Source organism: Leucopleurus acutus, assembly GCF_964270905.1.
Source record: "Leucopleurus acutus genome assembly, chromosome: 10".
In the NCBI taxonomy this organism is placed as follows: Eukaryota; Metazoa; Chordata; class Mammalia; order Artiodactyla; family Delphinidae; genus Leucopleurus; species Leucopleurus acutus.
In genome coordinates, this window is record NC_139153.1 from 13,398,361 (window position 1) to 13,418,287 (window position 19,927).

Below are 19,927 nucleotides of genomic sequence, written 5' to 3' on the forward strand. Positions count from 1 at the left end.
CTCCCGCCCCTGCCCCCCAGTACAGTGCTGCCGATAAGCAGCAGTAAGGATGGTCTGCTGAATAAAAAGAATGTTTGGTTTGGGAAGGGAGAGTTTAAACTCCTATCAGTCCTAGGTCATTTTCAATGACTAGCAATCTATTCTTTTCCTAATGGGCTCTAACTGTACTTCCTGAAGCCTCTTTATATATCTCAATTCCCTGTGTGATTCTAAAATAAATAAAATTAAATAGCTTTGCAATGAGAGCCTATTGCTATAAATTGTTTTCCCATGTGTATTGCTTTTGTCAACTTTGCATATCTGAAAACTAAATGTCCAAAACTGTTTCCTTTTTAAAATTTACCTTGGAAGTAATGTACAGGAAAGGGAAGCACAGTTTGGAACAACAGCAGAGATATATGCCTATCGAGAAGAACAGGATTTTGGAATTGAGATCGTGAAAGTGAAAGCAATCGGAAGACAAAGATTCAAAGTCCTTGAGCTCAGGACACAGTCAGACGGGTAAGAAACACCATCTGTCTTAAAGCTCCTTGAACATCATAAAATGAAATGGTTTTCCTGTATTTTTTCTGTTTTGCTGACCCTTCACATTTTGTGACTTTTAACTAGTTGTTCTTTTCCCTTTGAAAGTATAGCTTAGGGGTTTCCAACTTTGCTGTGCATCAGATGCCCTGGGAAGTTTTTCGAACTATAGATGCTTGAGTTCCAACCGCCCCTCCCATCCGTAGAGAGCCGTCAGTCTGGGAGGGAGGCCACAGCATCGTTTCTGATGATTTCCAGGTGATTCTAATGTCCCTCTAGGTTTGGGAACGGTAATGTAAACCCTACAGGCAGTGTCATGTGGGGCAGGGCTTCTTTGGGGTTGAAGACCTCTCTTCAGATTGAAAAGGGTAGGAGGTCAGAGCCTGGCAAGCTGTGTGTGGCGTGGCATTCCTGTGCTTGGGGAGCCATGGCGGTCAGCCTGCCACCTGCTCCGTCTGGGCTGTGAGGAGCGTTTACACGGAGTGCCCATCTCCACTGTGAACGTGCTTTCACCTGTAACGGGTCATATACTGAATAAGTGACCAGGAAGCACCTGTCATCTCTGTGCCGTACCCAGTTTAGAAATTCTCAGAGTGCTGTTTTAGCAGTTAACTATTCTGGCGTGGCTCTCACGCTTAGGGTTTTTTCACAAATTTAAGGAATAACTCATTCTAAAAAAGGCAGTTCACCTTTGCTCTTAAAACAAACAAACAAGCAAACCTCCCCAAAAAAGCACACAGCATATTGTCCTCAACACTGCACGTTTCCTTTTATAGGAGTGATTCTTAACTATGGTACCTAAGAATCACCAGTGAAGTCTTAGAAACAGATTCTTGGGTCCCCCCAGCCCTAGTGAATTGGTCTCTTATCTGTAGCCACGGTTGAAAATCTTTTCAGGTCTCTGTGTTGCACAGGTAACGTCTTCCGAACACATGGACACTCAGAGGGATCTTTAAAGATTTAAAAAAGAATATGAGCTGCCTGTGGGCAGTAACTTTTTGTCTGTTCCTGTTCACATAGTGGGCATTCATAAATATTATTGAACTATGAAAATATCGAGGGGGTCAGCCACCCTTTGGAGCTTGAGAGAGCATAGAAGAAGGAGGGGTGCAGAGCCCTCAGGGGAGGGGTTAGTGCTACCCTCCTGGTGACCCCCACCCAGAGCATTCGCTGCGCAAACCCTCTGAGCACTGAACACAGTGTACTGTCATTGTAGGGTTGTGTGTGTCTCCCTCAAGAGGCGAGCTGCTTAGGACAGTGGCTGAGACTTCTTTGTGTTCTGCATTTAGGACCATCAGTGTTACGTGAATGAATGAAAGAGTGTACCCCGAGGGCTCTGCATTGAGACAGTTGGCAAGCTGTTTTGTTGCTGTGGATTTTACTAACAGTTCCATTTTTAAAGTACTTCCTATCCTCATGCTTATAAAATTTTGAGTATTTGTGAATACTGTATTCCAGAAACCATAATGGCAAATTGACTTGGGGAAAAGTATACTTCCGAGACTGTCGACATCAGTGACTTGTGCTTGTGGACAACTAGTTTGAACACAAGATGGCAGTAGACCCTTAACTGTGAAAGCAAGTCAAGGGATATACCTTTGACTCTAGTAGAGATGAGTGTGAAACTGATAGGGCCAGACGGGACTGGGAAAGGGCCCATTCTCTGTAGTATCCCTGAGACCCACTAACACAGCCTCTCACAAAAGTGAGTCTGTTTTAATTTAAAAGACCTCCACGGAGTGAGAATCCTCTGTCTCCACTGCCCTTCTGGTTCTGTCACTACCTTCACTGGAAATGGTGAAACAGAAGAAACTATGGAGATAATCTAGTGCAAGCTCCTCTTTTTTCAAATAAGGAAACGAAGTGCTAGAGAGGTAAGCAATTTGCCTAAGGTCATACCACTAGAGGGCACCACCTGGCTGGTTCTGGGTCCCTAACTTCCAAACCAGTGCTCTTCCCACCAAACCTGAATTCCTCCATCACACGTTTGCACCTCAGGCCACTTTCCTTTTCTTTAGTAATGCAGTACCAGGTAATAGTCATTTGCCTTCTACATAAATGACTCTTCATATGTAAAAAGCATACTGCTACTTTTCCAGAGTGAGTCTTTATTTCTGTGGCATCTTCTGAGCACATGGAAATTTATTTGAAAAATTAATTTAAAAAAATGGAAGTGTATCATTGAATCACCATAGGACTCTTCAGGAGTTCCTGAGTATTTCTTACATGTAGAGAGGAAAAGGAGATTAATACTCTATTTGGAATTACCAAAGAAGTTCTCTTACCTGTCATAATTGAGATGAATAATTTTTAGTGAAAAGGGTTAATTAAAAATGGAAGTCATAAAAATTTACACATATATATCTTAAACATTTTATTTTAACTTAAAATATATAAATGTCCCTTCGTTCATTTTATGTTTGATGGAAAGACAGGATACTTTCTTCGAATTGGGTCTGCAGATTAGAGATGGCACTAGTCTTTCTTGCATTAACAGCTTTCACTTTGCATCATCTATCTGCAGTTTATACCTGTAGTTTTTCTTCAAAGAGAGGTTCTGAAGATACTCACAAGGCTGTCTGAGCACCAGAAGCCCTGCAGATTTGTGCACTTTTTTTCTTACCATTAGAATTGTCTGAACCTAATTTGAAAGCATTTTTTTGGCTCAACCTAATATTCATTGAAGCAGTTTTAATTTTGTACTTATATTTTATCAGTTGCTATAATATTTATATAAATTGTCAAACAACAAGATTCTACTGTATAGCCCAGGGAACTATATTCAATATCCTGTGATAACCATAATGGAAAAAAATATGAAAAAGAATATACACACAGACGCACGCACACACACACACGTGTGTGTGTGTACGCACGTCTGTGTGTGTGTGTGTGTATGTAACTGAATCACTTTGCAGTACATCAGAAATTAACACAACATTGTAAATCAACTCTACTTGAATAAAATAAAATTTAAAAGAAAACTCCTTCCACTTCAAAAAAATATTTATGTAAATTATGCAACTGTAATCACAGAACAACTGCCATAAACAGGTCAGGAAGAAATAAAACTAGTTTATGTTACAACCCAAACTCAGCTGCTGGGAGAAGCAGCAGCCGTGTGCAGCAGACCCTGGGCGGGCTTCACAGAAGGAACAGAGAGCAGTGCTTAACCCTGTGAGGCAATTCAGACAGCCTGTGTACAGACTAATGATTAAAACGATCACTAAGCTGATTTTTCAGTAGCGTTAATGTTTTTATCATAATAAACTCTTACATACTAGGTGGGTAAAACATAATTCTTATTCAGTTACTTTTGTTTTTAATGAGCTCTGATAACATAAGAACATTAGAACGTAGTTTGAACACAGTCAAATTTATTTTACTGTTTTCCAAAGTCATGTAGACATAAATTTGAGCTTGCAGGAAGGAATTGAAGTTAGTGGAGTGAGTCTAATATTATCGTTAAATTAAACCTACATATTTTCAGACACATTTAGCTATTTTCATTTAATAAATCAGAAGGAGTATCAAAGTGTCATAAGTTTTTGTGGGTTAAGACAGTGGTTACAATGAAAGACCACTTTAGAATTCCTAAGCATGATTAATAGTGAAGCAGAGACTTGTAATATTTTTGTAATTACTTTGTAATATATTTGACTTCATCAGTCTGACAGTGTTTTGTTCCAGCGTTTGGATGTGTTGATACCTTCTGCATTTGACAAGGTATGCTGGGAGATAAAATGGCTCGTAAGACGATGGTCCGGAGGTACAACCTTCCTCTTGGCATTAATTCATGATGAGATGTTTGCAATTATGATATTCTCAAGTAGCATTCTAGAATGATGACTTTACTGTCATGAGAGTTGAAGTAGAGTTGAAGTAATTTTTAAAGTAAAAAAAGATAATATGATGGATATTTTGATTCTTTGCATATTCAGGGTAAGTGCTGAGGAATGAGAAAAGGAATGCACATAGAAATAAGGCTACATGTAATCCTTTAGTCTTATCTAATCTTATCCATGTAAATGGGTTCTTGATTTCTCTTCCTTTCTCTACCTACTGCTCAGGTTTGGTGATTTATGAGAAGGCATAGATGTAGGAGTCGGGCAGCGTAAAGAGACGGGGCGAGGGGAGGGGCGGGGTGTCTAATGATGTCTGAGAAATTAATTTAGAAGTTATCAGGATATGCATAGCGGTTGGTTGTATATTGATTTTTTAAATTTTGTTTCACTTATAGACTATCTGAAATGTAAAAATCTCCCTTTCCATTCCACAGTGAGATAAAAAATCTTAGGTTACCTTTGGTTTTAATTTTGGTACGATTTATGAAATATAGTATTTTTTGAAAATTTCGTGTATCATAATAGCATTTGAGGAATATGTTTAAAAAAGAAAACCGTGAAACTCTTAGTATTTAAAATTACCCATAATGTTTAGAAACTTAATAGTTGGAGTTAAGATTATCTAAAAAATGAACAACATGCCTGGTTCTCTTTATTTCAGAATCCAGCAAGCTAAAGTGCAAATTCTTCCTGAGTGTGTGTTGCCTTCAACCATGTCTGCAGTTCAGTTAGAATCCCTCAATAAGTGCCAGATGGTTCCTTCAAAACCTGTCTCCTGTGAAGACCAGTGTTCACATAAATGGTGGCAGAAATACCAGAAGGTGAGAAACTTATTTTTTATGCCTCTTCAAAACAAACAAAGACAGGTTGCTTTTTTCCTGTTTAAGAAAGAAAAACAAACAACTCTCATGATTTCCTTCCCCAGACTCCTTCTGGACAATACTGTAGCCGTGTTTGATCATGCTGGAGCTTCTAAAAATGTCATAGGCAGCTGTGTATGTAAAAGCAGTTTGCAGCAGTAGTAAAATGTTACCGTACTGTGAGGTATTCCAGCTATTATGCCTGTAAGTTATGTATTAACTAATAACGCGTGGTGTTAAGTTCTGCAGGAGGCTCTCATTAGACTGTGGTCAGATGAGGTGCTTGGCTCTTGAGTCATAAACGCTTTACCTCAGAAAAAGCGTTTGGGAGAGTGCACAGGAGTGAAGCACGTTTTCCTCCTTCTGCACTTCTGAAAGGAAGATTTTTTTTGCCCTTTTTGTACAACACTATTGACATCACAAAAATTGACTTGAGACTAGGTGCTCTTTAAAAGTATTGCCTGTTGGGGCATTAATTCCTGTATATATCCTTTTGGCTAGATCATTCTTTCTCTTAGAAAAAATACTGATGAAGCTTGTTTGTACTCATTTGTGAGATGTATCAGTTACGAGTATAACATACCTAATATTTATGATTTCTACCTAAAGGAAAAAATTTGCTAGTTCCTAAATTTAGAATCAGTTGGCTTTTTGAGATTTATCTTTTAAAAATATGGAAAGACAATTTTCATAGTAACCTGAAAAATCCTGTGCTGATCATCCTTTACTCTTTGTCATGTAGAGTAGTGAAGTTTTTAATTTTGATGTGGATTAGCATAGGATCCTAATTTGATGTGATCAGCATATATGATTCATAAGAGGGTCTCATACACTAGTCACTGGACCTCCACTTTCAGTGGTCTGGCAGTAGAAGTCATGCAGTTTCCAGAGAGAGCTTTGTGCAGGATGGGTGGTTGATGGGCAGCACGCTCACGACTGGCTCTCTGTAGGCTCCTTGGTCTTGTTATTTTGTGTTTCAGCTGACCAGTCTGTGTCATGATATACTGTGGTTTCATTCGTGTTTCTAAGAAGATTCTGATGAGAAAGTTAATTAGACTGCCTAAAGTTTCCCAAGCTTTGACACTAAAATTTTTGAAGGTTTCAGAATATTGATACTGCCATAAGTTTACAGTAGCTTTTGTATAGCTGTGCAATACTTGTATTTTCAGACTTGATACAGGCACTTTAAATACACTTTTTCTCTTGTTTATTTTAGCAGTAGAACAGTGGAAGCTTTTGCTGTCATAGTCATTTTCAGTGTAACTGCTGAAATAAGTATGTGGAGGATAGCTCTGTTGGTACATGGCTCCGTGGAGCGGTTTTGGAACGTGTGGAGTCATTTAGGGCCTAACAGTGTGTCTGGCACTGGGTGGTGCTGAGATGTGGTTCTTTGGTGGGGTAACCACATCGGGGTGTGCCTCCACAGCCTCTCAGTATTTAGACAGCTGTGTATTTCAGTCACTGGATAAGTTTTCAGAAGGTAGTAAGTATTTTGATTTATATAATAGTTCTTCCATACCAAGATTTTTGTTAAAAACTCTTAACCGCTTATAAATCGTTATAAACTCTTAACCGCTTATAAATCGTTAACTCTTTGCACAGCTCTAAGCATAGAGTGAGAGTGATTGGAGTTAATTCCTGACTTAAGTGCTCTGGACGACTAGTTCTGTGTTGTCTTTGCAGGTCCTTGCCATCTTAAACCTGAACTTGGGTTAGGCAAAAAAAACTTTTTACATGTAATTTTTGTGTGACTTACTGATTAAACTCTTCCTATTCTGTGGTTAAAGCACCTCCACATGTTCACATTAAATTCAGAATTAGGCCTTTGCAGCTGGGTTGTCACTGGCTCAGCAACAGCGAGGAAGGACACATGTGCAAAGGCCAAGGAAGCACATTTTTGTTTGGAACCAGATCTTTTGACCTTTCCCTGTTGTCTTACTTCTCCAGTAATTCTGGACTCTCAAACATTAGCCCTCAGTTATCTTCATATTCAGAGTTGCCAAGAACTAAACAGAAGGTGCTAAGGAATGACAGAGACATAAAAGGCTTTCAGAGATAGAAATGCCTCATCCCGTGTATTTTTCAGATCGTTCAAGGGGTTCCCTTGCTTAAACTTTGGGTAGAGTTTCTTAGGTTCTGAAATTTGGATCTAGATCACTAGACCAAGGCCAAGAAAAATTGCTAGGTGAGCTATTTTGGACTCCAGGTGCCTTACAATCTCTGTTCTACTTCAGAGAGACCACTTACAGCCATCCTGCCGGCATCAAAACGTGGAGTGGAGCAGAGGGAAGGGATGGCAGGTGGCACCGGTGGGAACTCCATTGGCCCTGGTCCCGTCTCAGTGGGTCGCCCTATTGCACCCGTAGCCGGACAGTGACTTGCGTCACAGCGCTTGTCTTCAGGCAGATCTGGGGCTCGGGTCAGCCCTCTCTGCAGCATTTATTTACATCTGACTTGTGCATCTTTGTGCCTGAGAAGTGGTTCACGGGGCCAGAACTGGGAGATGCTTAGTTGATTCTTAAGCCAACTCACAGTAATCGGGTTGCCACACACTTTTCCACCAGAAAAGATACTTAAAGGGTCTAGGAGTGGAGTGTAGTCTTCCTGACATGTATTCAGTTAACCTGTGCACACACCTCTCTTAACATTTGCCATTGAAAACTAAAAAATCCAAATGACAGAATTATTTACGCTTCTGTTATCTTCCATCCTGACAAGGGAACATTGGAGAAGATGTCCCTATTGATTAAGGAGTTAGGCCCGTATTATCAGGAAGCACTCTTCCAAACCCACTTCTATCTGGAAACCTTCCTCATTCAGTGATTCGATCTTTGAATCTCATGTTTACTTATTTCCTTTCTTATCACAGTGCCTTTCTCTCTTCACTGGGTTTACTGTAGTGGGATTCCCTGAGAGGAAAGTGTTGTTTCACCTACTTGGAGTACAATGTGAATGTTTCTAAGTACACTCCCTGCTTGCCCAGACTATCTATCTACTTCTTCATTTGTAAAGCACTTCTATGTTAATCAGAAAAAGAGTTGAGTATGAAGTATAAAAAGAAATCAAACGTGGGTGGGCTTCCCTGGTGGTGCAGCGGTTAAGAATCAGCCTGCCAATGCAGGGGACATGGGTTTGAGCCCTGGTCCGGGAAGATCCCACATGCCACGGAGCAGCTAAGCCCGTGCACCACAACTACTGAGCCTGCACTCTAGAGCCCGTGAGCCACAACTACTGAGCCCACGTGCCACAACTACTGAAGCCCACGTGCCTAGAGCCCATGTTCCGCAACAAGAGAAGCCACCGCAATGAGAAGCCCGCACACCTCAACGTATAGTAGCCCCCCGCTTGCTGCAACTAGAGAAAGCCCGCGTGCAGCAACGAAGACCGAACACAGCCAGAACAAAAAGAAAGAAAGAAAGAAATTTGTTAAAAAAAGAAAAAAAGAAATCAAATGTGGGAACATATTAAGAAAGTGACTGAAGCGTATCCATCTGGTCTCTGCTAAATTTATAAGCCATGATTGCTCCTGCTTCTCGTACAGAACAGGGAGGAACTGAGCACTAACTCAGAAGGGGGAGGCCCCAAACAGGAGTTCACAGGTTAGCATCTCAGTCTTCTTCCCAAGTTTCCTTATGAAAATACAGATAAATATTCTAACTTCTTTCCTTTTTCTTACGTAAAAGGATCCATACTGTCCTGCACCTTCTTCTGTCCTAAGAGTGTAGCAGATGCTTCTGTATTCGTTTTTGGCGCACTGCTTCCTTCTTTTGGAAGCTGCACAGTATTCTCTGTATGGATGCACTATAATTTATATAACCAGTCCCCTCTGGACGACAGACCTGCACTAAGTGCTGCGTACAAATGACCTTTCATACAGGTGAATATGTAGGGCAGAGTTTGAGAAGTGGGATTATTGGATGTCAGGGCAGCTGCTCTTGTAATGTTGACAGGTGTTTTCAAAGTACCTCACTGAGAAGGTTGTTCCTATCTGTGTCCTGATTGTCAGTGTTTCACCAAGGCTTTAGAGTATCCAGCTTAATTTTTGCTGATCTGATAAGTGAAATACAGTATCTTGTTGGAGGTTTAATTTGAGTTTCTCTGAATATGAGTGAGGTGTGTGGCATTTTGTGTTTAAGAGCGGTTCGTATTTCCTTTAGTTGGTATTGTCTTCAGAGTCTTTGCCCTTCATTGATTGCTAGGAGTTCTTTACTCATTAGGAAGCTTATCCTTTTGTCTGTGATTAATGAGTTCCAAACATTTCCTTTAGTTTGTCATTTTTTTTTGTCTTTTAACTTTGTTTTTGGTGTGCTGTCATACATAGTTGAATTTATCTTTTTAATACTTCCATATTGTGAATCATAACTAGAAATACTTCCCTGTGCAAAGGAGTCTTCATTCCTTAAGAACAGTAAAACATGTCATCTTTTACTTCTGATTTCATTGTCTTTAATGACCAGAGTGTAAGCTTTGATCCAGTGTAGTTGATCCTGGTATGATTTCAGTGCTCCTTTTTCCAGGTGGCTCCCGGTTGTCCTGTGACCATTTTCTGAGAGGGTCATATTTTCCCTCCCTGAGATGCTCTTATTATAGACCAGATTCATGTTTTTTATTTTATTTTTCTTCTGCTCTGTGATCCGTTTGTTTATGCCTCACCAGGATGCTGCTATAACTGTTGACAGTTTATAATCTTGTAAGTAAGCTATGACCAGCAACCCCTCACTGCTCTTCGCTTTTTAAGGTTTGTTTGGCTACTATTGCGTCTTAATGTTTGCATGTGAACATTAGAATCTGCGGTTGCCTTGTTCCAGGTAATAGTAGTAGCAGGAGGAGCAATGATATTTGTTGTCTATTTTTATCATAAAGAGAAGAAAAGTCTTGGAATCGTGGCTATGTGTATTCAGGGACTTCCTCCAACCAGAGTAGGGATTTCCCTGGCATACACCTTAAGCTTATAGTTGTCCATCTGCCATTATGAGCTTATAAGCCTCAGGATCAAGAAAAAGCTTGCCATTCCATTCCAGTTCTTATAAGCAAGTAGGATTTGATGAAGGAAGGAAGGAAACAGAAACTTGTTTCAAAAATTCAAAAGCTTGAATTATTTGGAAAACTCTTTTTATCATTTACATTGCTGATTGTGATAGGTCTTACTACAACAAACGACCACCTTTGGTCACTGTGTAAACCAGTGGTAATGTTTCACTATTCACACTTAGCCTTTCACGTTACTCTTCCAATTTCATTGCACTTCAAAGAACCATTTAAGTGGAGTTTGACATTTTTTGAACATTCTACATTGTTGGGAGGCAAAGCCGAAGCTATAGTTACGAGGCTTAAAAATGGAAAAAATGTGATGGATTACTACCTCCACGTAACAGACAGTCATTTGAAGGGCCTTTCTGCGTGCTTTCAGGAGTAAGTCCTATTCCTGGTGCGAATACTACTTCATTGGAGAATCAGTCATTGATCACTTTCAAGCATCTAACTTTTTGGCTAGTATTAAAATTTTCTTGAAGTATAGCCCTTTTAGGAAGTAAATCATGGTGTTGGTAGACTTGAAGAATGCCCATAAATTGCTGGGACTTATCGTCAGTATTACCCAGATATAATTCGGGCCTTTCCTATTGTGCCAGGAATCTAAATGGAACTCTTAAATTTGAGGATATTGAAGTGGCCTAAATTTTGGCAGTTCAGTAAAAGCTAGCTGATCTCTTCTGGTTTACTTCTCTTCAGCTTGTACACTTGACTTTCTAAAGGGTGTAGTATTAAGGTTGTAGTACGTATATTTAATTGATTTGTAAATACAGCTGTAGAATCTGTCAGGGTAATCCTGATACAGAATTTTAGAGGCCGCCTCACGTTGAAAAGTCGGGAACAGAGACCTGAGGCTGCAGCTTGTTCACATTCACAAAGCCTGGTAGGAGCAGGTCGGATGGTCATGACGCTGACCCTGATGGTGCCTTGCCCTTCATATCCTATTCGCTGTATATTCTAGTGAGAAGTAATGTTTATATATAAATAATTTCTTTTTATCTTTCTGTGGGTGTCAAATTACTTGCTTTTGTATCACAGAAGTGATCATTTTGATGTGTAAAGTATATATTAGTGACTGAATTCAGAGTGTGTCATCCAACCTGAAACTTCATTGGATCTTTGTCATTTCATAATGCTAAGTACCCCTCTAGAAAGTAAGCTTCTGCCCACTAAAACGTAAGCTCCACAGGGCAATGATTTTATTCTTTTGCTGTGCTTTTAATCACTGGTATACACCAAATGCATAAAAATAATGTCAGGTACATCCTAGGTGCTCAGAATATTTGTTGAATAAGTAACGGTTGGAGTCAGACCCCCTGAGTGCACATCCTAGCCCGTCCCCATTTACCAGCTGTGACCTTGAGCAAGCATCCTTCTGTGCCTGTTTCATTACCTTTAAATTGGGGTGGTAATACTGCCAATCTTATCAAAATCTTTTAAGACATGTAAAGTGGTTGCCGTTACTATTACTGAATATTCAGTTACCTGACGGGCTGTTAGCATTTTTTATTCTGTAACTGGACTCTGACAAAAATTCTTACTAGCGTTAGGTTTTGGCCTGACTCCTCAGGCTTATTAAATCACTACCTGAGCCTGTGCTCAGAGGCCATCCCAGAGCATCTTTGGGTAGCTTCAAACATAAGAATTATATTGAGTCCCAAATTCTTCTTTAACAAGAATCCACTGGTTTGAGCTGTAGCCCAGGAGCCTTTGAGGGCAAGTCTGTCGTTATCCACGTAGCAGTTTCTGATTTATTCATAAACAAGTATCACATCCGCTTGAGAGGCAGCTCCAAACCACACATCCCTAGTGTGAACTCTAGACCTCATCTTCAGCATCCTGGCCACTGACAGTGAAAGTTCCCATTTGTGACCATCACAGAAGAGCAACATTACTGTCTCATCTTAGTGCCTAGTCTTCTTCTAATAGCGTTAGAGTAAGATTGTGGGGCGGGGGGAGTAGGGGGTGAGCTCTGCAGTGCGTTGGTTAGTTTACAACCGTCAGCTAAGATCCCAAGTCCTCTCTGCATTTGCCGTGTACCCACGTTCCCCATCTCGCACCCACTCACTTGGTCTTGCAGGTGCAAGCGTAGGATTTCCCTTTTATCTTGTTAAAGGTTATCTTGCCTTTCTTGTTCCACTCTGATAGTTCTTTCTGATCTCCCGTACCCCTTTCCCACCCAGTTTCACGTGTCATGCCCTCTGTCAATTGACAGCTTGTGTACAAAATTATAAATATGTGTACATATGTAGGTTTTGTTTTGTTTATTAAGAAAATGTGATCATTCTTTATATTGTATACATTCTCTGGTGGGGTGCAGAATCTTCTCTGGTGTCAAAGTATTCTATTGTATTTAACTATTGTTGAGAGATGGTTAGGTTGCTTACAACCGCAGCGCATCCTTTCAATCCTGTTTTCGTATCCTGTAGAACACTTCCCTTTCCAGATTTTCTTGGTTGTTTTTACACATCTGTTCTTTCAGATGAACTTTATACTTCTAAGTTCCAATCTTATCGGTATTGCATTGAATATATACTCTGAGGACTGACATCTTAATTATTGGGTCTTCGCAACATTGAACTGCTGCAGGAATTCAAGTAAAAACATCATTGTCAAATATAATAGATAATCGCCTATTATGGGATTATCTGCAAGCTTTTCCATCTTCTTGAAATTAGAAAGTCTTCCTCGGCCAAGGTCATTTTTTAAATGTGTTTCTTTCTACTATAAGATCTTGATTCTGTGGTGTTTTTTAAGCGACTTTTTTTTCTGTTTTCAGAGAAAGTTCCATTGTGCAAATTTGACTTCATGGCCTCGCTGGCTGTATTCCTTATATGATGCTGTAAGTAACTTACCTTGAACTTTGTGCTACTGGGGGAAGCCATGGCATAATTAAGGGTCATTAGAACAAAATAGGCTTTCATACCCAGTGGGGTTTAATTTTTGGAACTAATGCCATTCATTACATTTAAGTGGAACAGGCAGGAATCATACTGCTGGATAGACTTGGCTTTTAATTTGATAGATTTTTAGTCTTCCCTCAGTTTATAGTGGCTTGCAGCTTCAGGACAAGATATTGAGGCATTTTAGGGTTTATTAAGCATTTGAAATTTTGCTGAGTCAAGGGCTAGTTACATTTAGGAAAAATAAAGAATCCTTCAACAGTGTTGTGGTTTTTTCCTAAACAAGTGTATTAACTTCAATTTCCTGATCCCTGGTGTACTAACTGATGCATCCACCAATGTTTTTGCACCTTAGATTTTTTTATTAGGCATCTTGAAAAATTCATTAAGAGACTACTGGAATAGTTCAGAGAATCTGGATTTTAGACGCTAAGACTGTGTTCAAAGCCTGATTTCTGTTACTGTTCCTGTGGTGTGGGGCAAAACTTGATTTCATCTATAAAATGGGGATAATGGTAGTTATTGTCTTTGGGATGTCGCAGACGGTCAACAAATGTTGTTAGCCTTTCGCTTAGGGAATCAGCCCGCCCACAGATATGGAGCCCTGGGCAAACTAAACCCATAGGTTGTGAGCACTTACCACATGGGCAACACTAAAGGTAACTACAGTTCCGTTTGCCCTTCAGCAGCTTTTGAGCCATTACAGACACACACTAGACAAGAGTGGTTTTTGCGTCCACTGGTGAAAAGACAGTGAGCATCTTATGTAGTAAGTGCCAAGGAAGGTGTTGTAGGTAGCAAGTGCGGGTGCAGCTTACAGGGACCGACAGAAAAGGCTTCCTAGAAAAGGGAAGAGGAGGCCTCTGAGATAGCCAGCGGGTGGGAGGAGAGGCCTGGAAAGCCAGCCTAGTGCTGTGCACAGCTGGGTCTTCCATCATTTCTGCCTAAGAAAACAGACACATTTAAACACGAAATTTTACTAGGTAGTGATGACTTAAATTGCTGCTAATATATTAGGTTTATTGAGTTGACAAGCTGCCAGTAAAGTGTAAATAGTCTGTGAACCTTATTATGGCTACTTTTGTTTCAAACAAAACAAGGAAACCTTAATGGAGAGAATCAAGAGACAGCTACACGAATGGGATGAAAATCTGAAAGAGGATTCTCTTCCTTCAAATCCAATAGGTATGAAAAATCAGTTTCCTTCCTGTGACCTGTGATGCCTTACTGAAAGAAATTGTTTTTTGTTTTCTGTTTAATGAAAATGAAACCCCCAACATTTTTTTACATTAGTATTCTGAAAAGCATACCCATTTCTTTTGCTTTGAGCAATTACAAAAAAATGAATATTTTTTAGTTAGTGGTAGCAAAGGTCTTAAATTCTCTGAGCACTCCTATTTTAGGCAAGGTTTTCATAAAAAGTTCAAGTTGCAGTAAATGGTATGCATCCAAAAACACTGAGTGTAAATACTCTCCTTTCCCTGGTCTTTAAGGTGCCACTGAAAGTGCCTGCAGTACCAGGACTTATTATTACCTTACTTACAGATCTGTTAATTAGGTACAGTTTAGCTATTCTTTGAGTCTCCTAGCAAGTAAGTGACTTATTCTAACATGGGTTTGATTTCATGTTTAATTTAAAAGACGACATTTACAAAAACAAGCATGGGAAAAGAAGTTACATTGTAGAACCTCCTAAGAGTATATATACTTGAGAGCTGGTATACTGTAGTACTGTTTAGAATTGTGTGAAATGTGTTCTTTGGGAACCCCGTAGAGAAGGGTTTATTTCAAAAGGATGTTACCGCGTTCATAAGCTGTCCTGATACTCCTTCCTAAGTTTAAAGCTTGAAAAACCCACCATGTCTTTAAGATTTTTCCTACAGAGTAGCTGCTTGTCTTCCTATTGATGATGTATTAAGAATTCAGCTCCTTAAAATTGGTAGTGCGATCCAACGACTTCGCTGTGAACTGGACATTATGAATAAAGTGAGTAAAATGAATACGTTTGGATGCCCATGTTCAGTCAGTCTAGAGAGCGAGGGTGCAGTTAGGACCAACAGAACTATCTGTAGGCTCCATTCATGTAGTCATGGAATTAGAGAACTAGTTGTCCATCATGGTTTGCATTAAAAATATTTTAAAGGATTATTTTATATATTTCATTTGGGATCATAAGACAAACTTGACTTGTTTTGCACTCCTCAGATATAACCTTTATGTGATCTTCATTTAGACTCTGAACACTTGATTTCTACATGAACCATGTATGGTTTTTTATATATACATATATATATATCAGTCACTATTTCTCTATCCTAGAAGGTCATAAGTTTTGTGAGTGAATATGTGTTAGATCTCAGATTGTGTTTTTCTTGTTCCATCTTTAAAACTATGTTGTTGAACGGTTGGAAGGAAAATATGATAATCAGAGGGATCAACACCTTGGGAGCATTTTCCCCACTAATTTTCTCTTAAATTTTTTTAGTGTACATCTCTTTGCTGTAAACAATGTCAAGAAACAGAAATAACAACCAAAAATGAAATATTCAGGTGAGATCTTTATTACATTTTTAGCATAGATCTGAATACGTTTTGCCAACTGCTATAACAGAATTACAGGCAAGACCGTATTTCCATTCTCCATATAAATGACAAATACCCAGCAAATGAAATAGGGCAGGAATTAACTCTGCCGTTGGGTAAGACAGTCTTCCTGATTGGGTACCTGACTGGGTACCCAGAACAGTGGGGGCATGTAAGACATTTTTCATAGGTAATGAGCATGGTGAAGTAAAACAGCTGAGCAGTCCTCTCGTCCCCACCCCCCCACCGCCTTCCTTGTTGAAAATGTCAATTAGAGGATATCTTCTTAGTGCTTAAGGATCTACCTCCCATGATATTTCACTCAAATATCAGTTTCGCCATATAGCGTCAGAGATAAAGGACGACATGCTTCTGAACATGTACTGATGCTGTGTGACAGTGTTTGTTTGAAAATTATTTTCTGACAACAAAGTCATTATGAATCAAGAAGGGAAGAACTGCTGTTTGCATAGTACTCAGATGCCCAAGAATGACCAAGTGGAAACTTTTCATTGGACTTCCCCTCTCGGGCTCCTTTAGGGGAAGTTGAGTCCACATATTTGACAATGTATATCTTGAGGAAGATTTAAAAAACTAGCAGTATTTTCCTTTTTATCATCATGGAATTAAAAAACTAGCAGTATTTTCCTTTTTATCATCATGGAAAACATTTAGACCAAATAAAACTGGGCTGACTGCCAACCTCTTATTAGTAGTTTTAACTAAAAGGTTCAAAACTATAGCTCTTAGAACCTTGTTTCTTGGTGAACTTTTATTTACCCCCACCCCACCCCACCCCACCCCATTTTGACTTGCCTTATCCTCTGTACTGATTCTTTGTTTTAGTTTATCCTTATGTGGGCCGATGGCAGCTTACGTGAATCCTCATGGATACGTGCATGAGACGCTTACCGTGTATAAGGCCTGCAACTTGAATCTGATCGGCCGGCCTTCTACAGAGCACAGCTGGTTTCCTGGGTAATGTGGTGGTGGTCACTTTTTTTTGGTTTTGCCTTAATTGGGAAGAAAAACCCAGAGTCCTAAGCAGAGCTGCTAGAATTATAATCAGAAGTAGACAATGAAGTGAGTAATTCTACTTAAATGTTCATTTCATGAACAGCTAGAAAACGCTCTTCTTGCACAGTCTCACTGAATGTAAGGTTAGGGACAAAGAAGGTGGCAACTGTACTCCTCAGATTAACTATACACTTACTTAATCAATCCACACTCATTTTCCCGTCAGCTCCATCTGAAAATCAACTGTTGTATGACCCAGTAAAACTACATTTGACCCTTAAACAACGTGGGTTTGGGTTTGAACTGTTTGCATCCACTTAGACGCAGGTATGTTTCACTAGTAAAATCCTACAGTAAATACTACAGTACTACCTGGTCTGCAGTTGGTTGAATCGTTGGATGCTAGAGGAACCGCAGATACGAGGGCCAACTCTAAATTACAGGCGGACTTAACCCCTGTGTTGATCGAGGGTCCACTGTGTATCTGTATCATATTCTGTAAAGTGTTAAACGTTACCCAAGCAGTGATAATAGACACGAAACATGCAGAAACCATGCTTGCTTTTCTTCTAGTGTGCATGTTTTGTTTTGTTTTTCTTTTACTTTAGCCCAGTGCCCTTCAGAGTGAGTATGACTGTGGGACCAACAGCACCACCTGTTAGATTCCTTGAGCCATATTATTTTCAAGACCCCCTATTATTTGTCCAAATACTGGCTCAGCCTTTTTATTTTGAAAGAGTAGGGATTAGTGCTTATACTTACTGTAATGCCATGGCTTGTATTTTTGGATGAATTACCTGACAAATCCTTTTCATTTTAGAAATCAATCTCATCTTAGGAGAGTAGTCCTGAAATCTTTCTTACGTGAGAAAAACTTACCTCCCCCAGTTTTAACTCACACAAAAGTGCATATTTCTACAGGTGGTTGCTGTTTTCTAACTAACTTGAGTGCAATACAAAACAAAGAAAATGCAGATGCAATTTAGTGTGGTCCTGGCAACCAGCAAATTGTATAAAAAATCTGTATTAATAAGATTTTTTTTTCTTTCTTGGAATTGGAGAAAAAAATTTTAAGCACAGCTTAAGAGCACAATCAAGTTATATATGTATATATATATATTTTTATATATATTTTTATATATATATATTTTTATATATATTTTTATATATATATATATAAAGACTGATGCATTACCATGATGAACCATACAAACTAGAAAATCTTTTTGTGAGGTTTGTCTCAGGAAACTGTATATAAATCCAAACTCAGAGTATTCCTTCTTCCCATTCTTAGAATTTAGCTCTAAGATCTGTCTTCCCAACAGGTTATACGGTGATAGGCTGGGATACACAGCCTCAGCTGATACCTTTCCTTAATTTTATAGGTTCGCCTGGACCATTGCCCAGTGCAGGATCTGTGCAAGTCATATTGGATGGAAATTTACAGCCACCAAAAAAGACATGTCACCTCAAAAATTCTGGGGTTTGACTCGATCTGCTCTGCTGCCCACGATCCCAGACACTGAAGATGACATAAGCCCAGACAAAATAATACTCTGCTTATAAACGAATATGGTAGGGATAAGGTTCCTTAGCAAAATCGGTATTCTAACATCAGGTCTGCTTTGGAAATTACTCCTTTTGCTGCATACTGAAGTAAAAAGCGACATTACATGGAAGGTTGCAGTTTCCTAGTCAAACAACAGTATTTGAAGATTTAGACTAAAATATACTATTGAAGAGGATGAAAAGCAGTCTAGAATATGTGGTTTCGGGAGTTATCTATTTTAGGAGCTTGGTGCTCTTATTCTGTGGGATCTGACAGGACATGAAGACATCTGTAAAACAAACTGGTGAGAGTATTTCCTGCAAAACATACCTGAAATTCCTATAAATTCTTATAATGTGAGGGTTCCTCACTTGATCCTGATCCATGGAACAGAATGGCACGTTTGTATCAGTGCTCCAAACAGCAGAAGTTTCCAAAAGCTAGGGTGCCAAGCACTAGTACTGTTCCTTTTTGAAAGAGGCAAGGCAGTGTGTATTATTTTAAAAGGGCTTTGTTCTTTCTGATATTCATCAATACTTTCAAAATTTACAAATCAGTATCTCAGAGAAACTAAAGAGTTACCTAATACACAGTTTGAGCCCCAACATGTTTGTTAGTGAAAATCGTATTTTGTGTATTTGCTCAGTGTTTGGTTATTCTGTTCCAGTTTCATTTGAACCTAAGACTACTGTGGAACACAGATGCTAAAACACATCCCCTTCCTCCAAGTGAGATGTGCTAATGTATTTTATAGGCTCCTTTGTTCAATGTAAACTAAAGAAACTCTGTAAGTAAACTGTAAGAGCAAAACTAAATTAAACATGTTCTTTTGTTTAAATAATGTAAAATATCTACTCATAAGCAGATAATCTAGGTGTAAGAAATAATTCTTAAGGTAAAGTTCTAGACAGACTGATTTGCCACCTACCTCTTTGCTTATACATTCAAGGGGTTTATTGGATACTTTTACATTTGCGTAATTTTGATGTTCCTTCACTGCTTTACATATTCATTGGGAGAAGTTCAGCTAATCGGGTACAATGGATGTGGCCAAAACGGACTGTTAAATTTCTCGTTTGAATTTGTCAATATTCTCTTCTTCCAAACATGCAATGGTTTTGACTGCCTAGCCTGGAATCAGCAACCGAGTATCATGTTGCACATTTATGTAAAGAGAGTAAATGAAAAGCAACTCAAGAACGCTGTCGGTTTTTTAGCATGTGCCCCTTCTGTATTCGATATGCCTAACCTTTACTTTGTTAACCTTGGGTTTATAATGACTCCACTATTTGTTCATATAGTCAGTCTTACACTGAACTAAAACGTCCTCTAAAGGGGATTCCAGGGAGTTCTTTTCAGTAGCACGGCACATCTCTTTATATCTAAACCAGGTGTAGTGAGGGAACATTTGGCCCCCTGAAGAGTGTAATCTCAGAATGTTCTATATTATTTACTGACACTTGCAAATAAAATTTCCTGGTATATAAAAACATGCATATACTATTTTAAAAAGTCTCTTTATACATGATGAAACCAGACCTCAAATCTGCATACTTCCTATATAGCACAGTACGAATTCTACAGTGTTGGTTTCAAATATGTATCTTAACTACTTCA

General features: G+C 39.1%; 1 protein-coding gene across 4 annotated transcripts in view; it reads left to right on the top strand.

The window, feature by feature from the left end:
- CRBN (cereblon) overlaps positions 1–19,926 on the top strand; it is a 209,986-nt gene extending 190,060 nt beyond the window's left edge. For all 4 annotated transcript variants that reach the window (XM_082848941.1, XM_082848943.1, XM_082848942.1 and 1 more), the window contains 8 exons: positions 352–501; positions 5,029–5,188; positions 13,038–13,100; positions 14,262–14,346; positions 15,032–15,147; positions 15,647–15,711; positions 16,591–16,722; positions 18,147–19,926. In XM_082848941.1, the coding sequence (XP_082705067.1) occupies positions 352–501; positions 5,029–5,188; positions 13,038–13,100; positions 14,262–14,346; positions 15,032–15,147; positions 15,647–15,711; positions 16,591–16,722; positions 18,147–18,327 (952 nt within the window). In that variant the 3' untranslated portion in view covers positions 18,328–19,926. The remainder of the gene's footprint in view (positions 1–351; positions 502–5,028; positions 5,189–13,037; positions 13,101–14,261; positions 14,347–15,031; positions 15,148–15,646; positions 15,712–16,590; positions 16,723–18,146) is intronic.
- Position 19,927: the final 1 nt, after the last annotated feature.